The sequence below is a fragment of the Belonocnema kinseyi genome, chromosome 6 (assembly GCF_010883055.1).
Source record: "Belonocnema kinseyi isolate 2016_QV_RU_SX_M_011 chromosome 6, B_treatae_v1, whole genome shotgun sequence".
Taxonomy (NCBI): Eukaryota; Metazoa; Arthropoda; class Insecta; order Hymenoptera; family Cynipidae; genus Belonocnema; species Belonocnema kinseyi.
Genome location: NC_046662.1, coordinates 43,737,842 through 43,750,041, shown reverse-complemented (window position 1 = coordinate 43,750,041; position 12,200 = coordinate 43,737,842). Strand labels below are relative to the sequence as shown.

At 25.3% G+C, this 12,200-nt stretch overlaps 1 protein-coding gene across 2 annotated transcripts in view; it reads left to right on the top strand.

Moving 5' to 3' along the window:
* Nucleotides 1–12,200, top strand: part of LOC117174631 (integrin alpha-PS2-like) — a 316,127-nt gene that overhangs the window by 296,439 nt on the left and 7,488 nt on the right. For both annotated transcript variants that reach the window (XM_033363890.1, XM_033363889.1), the window contains 2 exons: nucleotides 3,259–3,497; nucleotides 9,820–10,447. In XM_033363890.1, coding sequence (XP_033219781.1) covers nucleotides 3,259–3,497; nucleotides 9,820–10,447 — 867 coding nt within the window. The remainder of the gene's footprint in view (nucleotides 1–3,258; nucleotides 3,498–9,819; nucleotides 10,448–12,200) is intronic.

Below are 12,200 nucleotides of genomic sequence, written 5' to 3'. Positions count from 1 at the left end.
CTTTCAATGATTTTCTAAACAGTTCACAAATATTACCAAATATTTCAAAAATATTTCAAATGTTTCGCAAAGATTTCAGAAAGATTCGACAATGATTTCACACAGTTTTCAGAAAGTATTCACAAAAATGTCTTAAATATTTTAGGTAGATTTCAAAGATTGCACGATGATTTTAATAATTTTCCAAAGATTTCGTAAAAATTTTTAGACTTTCGCAAAGATTTCCGATAGATTTAACAGATTTCAGTGATTTTCCAAAGATTTCAAAAAGATTTCAATGATTTTCGAAGCATTTTACTAGCTTTACAAATATTTCAAATATTTCGAAAAGATTTCTGAAGATTTAACAAAGATTTTAGAAAGATTTCAGAAAGTATTCTAAAAAATTTCTCAAATATTAAAAAAAAATTCACAAAGATTTCGGAAAGATTTAAAAGATAACACACATACTTCAATTATTTCACAAATATTTCAATAGGATTGAAATAATTCCACAAATATTATCAAATATTTAAAAATTATTTTGCAAAGATTTCAAAGGAATTTGAAAGATATCGGATAGATTTAAAATTCACAAATATTACCAAATATGTCAAACATATTTAAAATATTTTACAAAGATAATAATTTCTCAAAGATTTTTCAAAACATTTTAGGCTTTCGCAAAGATTTCCGATAGATTTAAAACATTTCAATGATTTTCCAAACATTTCAATGATTATACAAATATTACCAAATATTTCAAACATATTTAAAATATTTTACAAAGATTCCTAAGCATTTCCGAAAGATTTCACAAATATTTCGTAAAGTATTCGCAAAAATGTCCCAAAATAAAAAAATTTCGCAAAGATTTCGGATAGATTTAAAAGATTATACACATACTTTAATTATTTCTCAAATATTTCTTATGTATTTCAAATAGTGCACAAAGATTTCAATGATTTCCCAAAGATATTCAAAGATTTAAATAATTCCACAAAAATTATCAAATATTTAAAAAATATTTCGCAAAAAGTTCCAAAGATTTCAGAAAGATTTCACGAATATTTCAATGAATTTTCGAAAATTTCACAAGGATTTCAAAGATTTCGGATTGATTCAAAAGATTTCACAAAGATTTCAATAATTTCACAAATATTCCCAAATATTTTGAAAATATTTCCAAAGATATCAGAAAGATTTCAATGACTTTCTAAGGATTTCAAAGATTTCAAAGATTTCGGGAAGATTTAAAAGATTTCACATAGACTTTAATGATTTACGAAAGATTTTACAAACATTTCAATAATTTCACAAATATCAAATATTTCGCAAAGATTTCACGAAGATTTCAATTATTTTTCGAAGATGTCACTAACATATCAAATATTTTTCAAAGATTTCGGATAAATAAAAAAAATTTAATAAAAATTCCAGACAGATTTCAAAGAATGCGCAAAGATTTCAATGGTTTTCCAAAGAGTTCACAAAGATGTAAATAATTTGACAAATACATGAAATATTTTGAAAAAATTTTCAAAAAGATTTAATTGATATCCTGAAGATTCCAAAGATTTCAAAAATATTTTGCAAAGATTTTAGATAGATTTAAAAGATTTAAGATTTCACAAAGATTCATTGATTTCAATAATTTCACAAATTTTACCAAATATTTCAAATATTTTGAAAAGATATCACAAAAATTTTAATGATTTTCTAAGGATTTCGAATAGATTTCAAATATTTCGCAAATATTTCGGATAGATTTAAAAGTTTCACAAAGACTTAAATGATTCGCAAAAAATTTCACAAACATTTCAAATATTTCGTAAAAATTTCGGATAGATTAAAAATATTTTATAAAAATTGCAGACAGATTTTAAAAAGTGTTTGTGTTAAAATTTTGTTTAAACACAAAATATTGTGTTTAAAAAAAGACTTAAAATCCTTAACATCATTTTAGCTTATTTTATATTAGTTTTTTCGTTTATAATGACTACTTTGAATAAAAAATCATTATATTTAAAAGAATATTTGCAATATTTGAACAAGAATGTTTAATAGTATTTTTTATTATAACAAATTAGATTTTAAAAAATCAGCAACTTAAGTTCACGTTAACATTTTGCATCGAAAACTGGAGATTTTAAACAAAAAATATTAGGTTTAAAAGAAAATTTTGAATCCCAAAAAATTTTTTGTTATTTTATGTTTGTGCATTTCGTTTTAATATTGTTTTTTGTTATTTTATGTTAGCCTTGTTTGCTTAAAATTACTATTGTTAATAAAAAAATCATTCTATTTAAAAAAATATTTACAATATTTGAACGATAATATTTATTATTACTTTTGATAATAAGAAATTAAATTTTTTTTTAATTTTTATAATTTTTCAACAACTTTAAGTTGCGTATCTTAACATTTTTCATTAAAAATTTGTGATTTTAAAGAAAAAACATCAGGTTTAACACAAGGTCTACAATGTTAAACAATTTTGTGTTCAAATTCTGTTGAAGAAATATTGCTTTTTTTCGGCAACTTTGGGTTGCGTTAACATTTTCCATCAAAACCTGGTGATTTTTAACAAAAAACATTGAGTTTAAAAGAAGATTTACAATCCTTGACATAATTTTTTGTTATTTTTTATTAGTTTTTTTCGTTGAAAATTGCTATTTTTAATACAAAATTCGTTAGATTTTAAAGAATATTTACAATATTTGAACAATAATAGCTTACGTTCACATTTTGTATTTGTTAATATATTGTACTAAAAATATGTATATTTGTTTATTTATTCTGAAGTTGAAAAATCAATTTTTATTGTGTATGTCTTATTGTTTTCTAGTGCTTCTATAATTTTATACCAATTTTATTTATTATCTTTTTAAACCTATCGCAGAAAACTTTCTTGTTTATCCTGTAAATTTTCATTTTTAGCACTTACTCAGTTTCCATTCTCTTCTGTAATTTTTAAGTCTAACTAAAAGGTTCTCGGTCTAATCCTGTTAACTGAAATTTTTTTCAAAGTTTTTTTTTCTGTGCCATTTTTCATATGCAGCTAATATCCCGCGAACGAAACGGCAAAATTAATTCAACTTTTTTAAAATGTATTTTCAAAAATCACTTTTTGGTATCTACAGTATAGGTCCGCGGAGCGATTTTCCTTCGCCATGTAAAATTTCTGAAATGTCAGTTAACATATTTAGACCGTGGATTCTTAAAATTATTTTGTATTTATTAAATATCAATACAATATGGTCTTTTTTTTAATTTCAGGTAGCAATATTTGATTCACAAATGAGAAACTACAGGAACATCACTGGTGAACAAATGGGAGGATATTTTGGTTATGCTTTAGCATCGGGTGATATAAATGGCGACGGTTTTGAGGATCTCATAATCGGTGCACCAATGTTCACATTACCAGGAAATTTAGAAATAATCGAAACCGGAAGGGTTTATATTGCTTATCGAGCCATTAAGCCAGATGCTCTATTCGACAAAAAAGACTACAGGTTTGTAATTTTAATATGAATACTCAACTCCCGATACAAGAACCCCCGGTTTACGATATTCCTAGAACTGATGGCCTTCGCAGTTTCGTTTTGAAAGGAGCCGCGGGGCTGACAGAGAGGCGGTTTTCAGTCAAGCGTGAGAAATAACTCAAGGGTCGCACTCTAGGCGCGTTAGTTGCATCAGGTTGCGTCATGCGGCCAAAGTTTTGCCGTTTCAAAAATTGGACTAATAGCCAGGGAGGCGACTAGACCGGGAAACCGGGAAACCGGGAAGTGGCCAGAAACTTAATTATAAACCCGAGAATTTACTTCTGAACGTAGCAAAATTCAATTTTTTTATTCAATTTTTGAGATAGAAAACTCATCTCTTTGGTTGAAATGTTAGCTATTTTGTTGAAAATTAATCTTCTTCAATTGGAAATTCAACTACTTGCGTGAAAGTTAAACTCTATTGTTATATTTTTTTGTTATTGAAGGCGTATGTTTTTTGTTCATTTTTCAAAACTTATCCATTTTTTTAAAATTGATCTTTTTTAGTTGAAAATTCTCTTTTTTGGGGGGGGGGGGGTCATTTTCTTGGATTAAAATTTAATTTTTGTAGACAAAATTCGTCTTTTGTCTTGAAGATTCCACAATTTAAATAAACTTATATTTCTCTTTTCAGAAAAAGTCTTTATTTGTTGAAAATCCTTTTTTTTGTTAACAAAATTTATTGAAAAAAACTATGGCAGTGGAGAAAAGACATTTGTTTGTTTAAAATAAATTAATGAATTTGACAATTTAAAATTTGTATCTAAAATTCTGGTTTATTCCGTTTATGAAAAATAATATGTTAAAATTATTGCAAGATTAAAATGCTGGATCATTAACATTTAAATACTTGCATTATAATCTTTTAATACTTTTAACATAGAATCTTTTAAAAACTGATTTATTTATTTTAAACAATAAAAAATATATTCTACAATAAGAGTTGACATTTTAACAAAATTCTTGAATTTGTAACAAAATGATTTGAAAATCAAATAAAAAAGACGAAATTTATTATTTTTTTAAAATAATTTTTAACCCGAAAAAAAATAAAAGTTAATATAAATTGTTGAAACTTTAATCCAAAAGACGAATATTCTCTAGGAAAATTAAATTTTCAAACAAAAAATATGACTTCAGAAAAAAATTAATTTTCGATGAAACTGACGCGTTCTTATCCAACAAAAATGATATTTTAATCCAAGAAAATTATTTCTTTACCAAAAAAAGAAAATTTTTAACCAAAAAATATCAATATTAAAAGAATGGGAAAGTTAAATTTTCAGTTAAAAATGAATTTTAAACATAAAAAGGCTTTTCCAACAAACAGTTAAATTTATAACAAAAGACATACGACTTCAATAAAAAAAATTATAACAATGTAGTTTAACTTTGACCCAAGTAGTAGAATTTCCACTTAAAGAAGATTAGTCTTCAACAATATAGCTAAAATTTCAATCAAAGGGATGAATTTTCAAATACAAATATAAATCTTCAATAAAAAAAAACGAAATCCCTACTAAAACAGATATATTTTTAAATCAAAAAGATAAATTATAATAAAAGAGTGGAATTTTCTGTTAGAAATGATTTTAATAGAATTTTCGCGACCAAAATATGAATTTTTAAACAAGAAATAACTTTCTACGAAAAAAATTGAATTTACAATCGGAAAAGGCTAATTTTGAACCAAAAAGGATGACTTTTAACAAAATTATGAATTCTTTACCACATAGTTGCATTTTTATCCAAAAAATATATAATTTCTCTTAAACAGATGAATTTCTGTTTTAAAATTTGTTTAAAAAAATAGTTGCATTGTGATCCAAAAAAATTTCAATTGACTTTTCAAGATCACAATATGAATTTTTAAAGAAGAACTAAGTTTCTACGAAAAAAATTGAATTTTCAATTAAAAAAGACGAATTTTTAACGAAACTTTAAAAAATAGTTTCATTTTTATCCAAGAAAGGTGATATTTTTACTAAAACAAATGAATTTTTAATAAAAAATGACAAACTTTTTAAGTATTACATATTAAATTTAAACAAAAAGTAAATATTCTACGAAATAGTTCAATTTTCAATGAAACAGTTACATTTTTATCCAAGAAAAATGGAATATTTCTGCTGATAAATATGAACTTTTAAATGAAAAACACCAATTTTTCGGAAAAAATAGTTTTCATCTAAAAAAGATTTTAATTGACTTATCAGTAACTAAATATGGATTCTAAACAAAAGGTTCATATTCTGCGAAAATAATTGAAGTTTTAACCCAAAAAGACGATTTTTTGACAAAACAGTTGAATTTTCAACCAAAAAGGATGTCTTTCTCAAAAAATTTTTAAATTTTCAACCAAATTTTACATTAAATTTTTACATTAAAAGAGACAAACTTTTAAAAATGAGTTTAACTTTCAAACGAGCAGTTGCAATTTTATCCAAATATAGGTGCAAGTTTCCTACTAAAAAAGGGATTACACTCGTTTCGACACAATTTTATTCCACAACAAAAATCTATTGTACACAAGTTTACTGATCATTTTTTTCCTACACAAAACTGTTTCTACACAAAATATTTCCTACACATTATTTAATACTGTTATATTTTTCCTACACAAAACTTTTTCTGCACAAAATTTTTCCTACACAGAATTTAATTTCTTTTTAAATTTAATTTTTTCCTACAAAAAATATTTTCTAAACAGAGTTAAATAGTAATAACATTTTATTTAAATATTTTGATAAATGAATTGGAAAAAATGATTGATCAGTTATTACCTTAATGTTTATTAAATTATTTGAATGTTTACAAATTCAGATGTATAGAAGTGTCGTGCATTTTAAAACTAATTGTCGAAAAAAATCGTTTTAAAAATACAAAATTTACTTTTTCTAAAAAATGATTTATTAGTTTCTTTGCTCTTATTTTTCTAAAGATTTCATGACGATTTTATCAAATTAATTTTTTACTTTCGAGCTTTCTATTTGTTTCGCAATTTGTTTCTGGTATTTCACTAAGGTTACATACTTTACGTTATTCAGAGTGTAGAAGATCGGGAAAACGCTGTTCCTACACAATTATATTCTACACAAATATACTGATCATATTTTTCTTACACAAAACTTTTTCTAGATAAAATGTTTCCTACACAGAATTTAATACTACTATATTTTTCTTACAAAAAATTTTTTCCACGAAGAATATTTCCTACACAGAATTTAATATTGTTTGATAGTTTTATTTTATATCTACACAAAAGATTTTCTACGCGAAATATTTCCTACACAGAATTTAATGCTGTTGTATTTTTCCTACACAAATTTTTTTTTCTACACAGAATATTTCGTACATAGAATTTAATATTGTTTGATAGTTTTTTTTCTACACAAAATATTTCCTACAAAGAATTTAAGACTGTTATATTTTTCCTACAAAAACTTTTTCTGCATAGAATTTAATATTATTATATTTATCCTACGCAAATTTTGTTTCAACCTATTTTGTGTTCGAAACAAATTAAAGTATTAAACAATATTAAACTCTGTGTAGGAAATATTCTGTGTAGACAAAATTCTGTGTAGGAAACATTTTGTGTAGAAAAAGTTTCGTGTGGGAAAAATATAACAGTATTAAATTATGTTCAGGAAATATTTTGTCTACAAAATATTTTGTGTAGGAAAAAAATAAAAATATTTAACAATATTAAATTCTGCGTAGGAAAAATGGGGAAAACGCTGTTCCTACACAATTTTATTTTACACAAAATGTATTGTACACAAGTATACTGATCATATTTTTCTTACACAAAACTTTTTCTACGCAAAATTTTTCATACACATAATTAAATACTGTTATATTTTTCCTACACAACATTTTTTCTACACCAAATATTTCCTGCACAGTATTTAATACGGTTTAATATATTTATTTTTTTCCGACAAAAAATATTTCCTACACAAAATGTTTCCTACACAAAACTTTTTCTACGCAAAATGTTTCATACACAAAATTCAATACTGTTATATTTTTCCTACACAAAATTTTGTATACACAGAAGATTTCCTAAACAGAATTTAATATTGTTTAATACTTTTATTTTTTTCCTACACAAAATATTTTCTACCTAAAATATATATATATATTTTTTTTTTTACATAGAATTAAATAGTACTATCTTATTATAAAGATAGTCTCTAAACATTGTGCAACAAAAATATTATGTCTAATATTTTTCCTCCACAAAATTTTTAATTTAATCTAAAGTAAAAGTTCTAAATTAAATCTTTTACATATATTGTAATCTCACAAACATCACTGGCCTTTATGGCATAACTGATATTGTCTTTATAGCAGCAACAAAATTTAAATAAAAACTTTAATCATTTAATTTTGTGTAGGATCTACTTTCTATAAAGAATATTTTATGCACTGTTTTTAATATGTTATGCAAAATACATTTTGTGCAGGAAAAATATTGGACATAATATTTTTTTTTGTACAATGTTTAGAGATTATCTTGATAATAAAATATTACTATATAATTATGTGTAGAACTTACATCTTCTATGTAGAAAAAATTTTGTGTAGGAAAAAAATAAAAGTATTGAACAATATTAAATTCTGTGTAGGAAATCTTCTGTATAGAAAAAACTTTGTGAAGGAAACATTTTGTTCAGGAAAAATATAACATTATTAGATTCTAGGTAGGAAATATTTTGTGTAGAAAAAATTGTGTGCAGGTAAAATAAAACAGTATTAAATTCTGTGCAGGGAAAATTTTGTGTAGAAAAAGTTTTGTGCAGGAAAAATATGATCAGTATACTTGTGTACAATATATTTTGTGTAGAATAAAATTGTGTAGGAACGGGTGTAACCTGGTAAAATTTTGTGTAGAAAAAGTTAGTGTAGGAAAAATATGACAGTATCAAATAATGTGTAGGAAATATTTTGTCTAGAAAATATTTTGTGTAGGAAAAAATATGATCAGTATACTTGTATACAATTGATTTTTTGTAGAATAAAATTGTGTAGGAACAGCGTTTTCCTATGGAAAAAATGATCTTTTAGTCTTTTCATCTTTTCATGCAAAAGAAGATTTCAATTGTCTTATCAGCAACAAAATATGTTTTCTTTAATTTTATTCATGCAATGCTTATAAATTGCAATAATAAATCAATTAATAAATCAATTAATAAATAATTAATGAATGTTTGCAACCGACCTGTGTGTGACGAACATAGGGCGGTCTTTTGCAACCTTTGCGTCGAAGTTGATGAAGCTTATTTATTGCAATATGCAGTTTAATGAAATGTTTTTAATTCAATTTTATTTCGAGAATGAATTTGAAAATAAAAAAAAAGTTTTGAAGAAAAGGCTAATTTGTTTAATTCCGACGAATTTTTCCTACCTTTCAAACTTACTAACCGCTTTTTCATTGAAAAAAACTTTTTCTTCATTTTTTTATCTTTATTTTAATGAACCCATCTTATTATTTATCCGAAAACAAAAACATTGACCTATTATACATTCAAATCATTTATAATAATAAGCATTCTGCCCGCACTTCTGATATTTCTCTTTTTTTTTTAATTTTCTAACTTCGAATTTTCAAACAAATATACTTTTTGGAAGAAACCTAATTACAACCTACACCAACTTAAATTGCAATTTTGTGCCCTTCAAAATGGCGTTTGAAATTTCAAAAATTAATTAATTAGAAAAAAATGACATGATTTTTTTAAAAAAATGTCAAAAAGACGATTTTTCGCGATTTGTATTTGTTCAAACATTTTTTTCAACATTTTAAATTCATTTAAACGGGATGTTATATACACCAATCTCTTCGAATTTAAAAAAGAAAAAGAATGGTGTATATTAACATCTGATTCAGATGAAAGGAAAAGATTGTGCACAACCCAGTGGGCACAAAGTTTGGCGACGTCTTTACGACATCGTTACGACATCGTTACGATAACTTCACGACATCCTGTGTCCATGTCGTGAAGGTGTCTTTACGATATCGTAAATAAGTCGTATGATATGACGATGTCTTTACGATATCGTAAGGACATTGTTACGACATGGACGTAGGATGTCGTAAAACTGTCGTAAAGATGTCGTAACAATGTCGCGAAGACGTCGCCAAATCTTGTGCCCCCTGGGAAGGAATCCAAATGGGGGACATTTGTCACCCACAGGATCCGGTGAGGGAAAAAAAATGTATAGGATCCGTCTAGGGTTAAGAAAATTGTCCTTGTGAAATCTAAACCCCAACATTCGCTTTCAGAGATGGAGTCTTCAACAGAGGTAGATTTGGTCTCTCTGTAGCTTTTCTGGGCGATATAGATCACGACGGTTACGGGGACATTGCAGTTGGTGCCCCTTATGGAGGTCGAGAGGGTCGCGGAGCAGTCTACATTTACCGAGGATCAAAAGAAGGTCTCCGAGAAAAGGAATCGCAAGTGATCTTTGCAACCGATCTTGAGCAGCCACTGCAAACTTTCGGGTTTTCTGTTGCTGGTGGTCAAGATCTGGATCGAAACACTTATCCGGACATGGTGGTCGGAGCTTACGAATCAGACTCTGCAGTTTTTCTGAGGTCGCGACCCGTCATCAGAGCGGACTGCAAAGTAGAGTACTTTTTCCCGAATCATCCGAAAAATTCTGGAATCAATCTGGATAATAAGGACTGTAAAGTGGACGGAATCGGTGAACAAGTTTCGTGTCTTCTTTTGAAAGTCTTTTTGAAGTACGACGGAGAATACCCGAGTCGGGATTTTGACATTGAATTGATTCTTGATGCGATGAAGACTAAAAATCCGAGGATGTTTTTTAACACTGATGTGGGCAAAAGCACAATGATCATCAAGAATGTTTCAATCAGACGCAATCAAGAATGGAGTATGACTCATAAGGTGAGGTTTTTTCTCATTTTTTTTTTTTTTTTAAAGAAAATCTGGTTCTCATCTTTTATTCATTTTATGAAATCAGGGTTTAAAATTTTTCGAATTTAGGATTATTATTTTAATTATTATTATATCATCAAAATTATATCATCAAAATTATATTGATATTTAGATTATTTATTTTATTGATTATAATTCCTTAATATTATATTATCAAAATTTATATTTTAAAATATTTTTAATGTTTTTATTTACATTTAATTTTATTCCTTAAAATTTCACTAGGGTGGCCGCTGGACCGGGTTATGTTTTTCAATTATGCTATTATTTAGCTAACAATGCGTAATTCCAAATTTTTTACTTAAAAAATTTTCCATTTAAAATTTTTATTTCTAAGTTTACATTTTTAATTTAAAGAATTTTAAAATGTTTTCTCAAAGACTTGAACAAATAAAAAATAAAATCCTTTAACGTTGAAAATTTGGATAAAAACCATTTTTATTTAATAAATAAAAAACTTTTTTTAATTTGTGTATTTTAAATAATAAAAAGTGAACAAAAACGATTTGACAAAACGATTTTAAATCTGTTTAAAATTTAAGTATTTTCAGATTTTAACGTAAAAACTTAAACGGTTTCACTTTGAAAGAATTAGTCATTAAACAAATGTGAACGTGTGACTGAAAGTTTATAAACTATTTTTATCTTAAAAATAACTTCATAATAATATATTCTTAATTAAAGGATTTTATTAAATTTAAAATATTCAATTTTTAACCCATTTAATTTAAAATTTGTAATTAAAAAAAAAGATTAATAATTGAAAATTTGTCTTTTTTAGTAAAAATTGATTTTATAGTTTTTGAAAATTCAACTATTTCAATTGAAGATTCATAATTTTATTTGAAAATTCGTCACTTTGGTTAAAAAAAAATTTTCAACTAAAAATGTAACTATTCCATTTTCGGTTTAAAAATGTTTTTTTTAGTTCAAAATTCAACTATTTGGTTGAAAATTTGTCTTCTTTAATTATAAATTCAACTGTTTCGATCAAAATTCATGTAGTTTGTTAAAAATTGTGTTTTTTGGTAAAAAATTAATTTAAAAATGCATATTTTTGTTAAAAATTAAAGTATTGAGCTATTTTGTTTAAAATCCATTTTTTTTTGTTATTGAAAATTTATTTTATTTATACTTAAACTATTGAAATTAAAATTTTATCACTTTGGTTGAAAATTTACCTATTTTGTTCAAAATTCTTTTTTTATGGTTAAATTTTTTTTAAATTAAAGATTTCAAAAGATTTAAATGATTTTAAATGTTTTTTTATTTTATAAAAATTTAAAAATATTTCAAAAAACTTCACTAAGATTTCAAATATTTTAAAGAATATACCTTTTTAAGGATTTAGAAGATTTTACAACAATTTTAAAAGATTTCAAATACTTCAAAAGTTGTTCAAGAAATCATAAAGATTTCAAAATTTTCATGGATTTCAAAGATTTTGGAAAGATTAAAAAATTTTACCCAAGATTTCACCAATACGGCGTATGTTCGCAAAAAATTAAGGAATTTTTTATTTATTATTCAACCTTCTTTAGAAATTTTTTGCCAATAAAAAAATGAAATGCTTGATCTATTGCATGTTTGAAAAACGTTCATTTGATTACACAGGCCAACAATTCTCAGAACCAGAGACCAGACCTACTATACCCGAAGGTTTTTGCTGCGCTGAATCCGAATCTGACCTCAGAAAAATTCC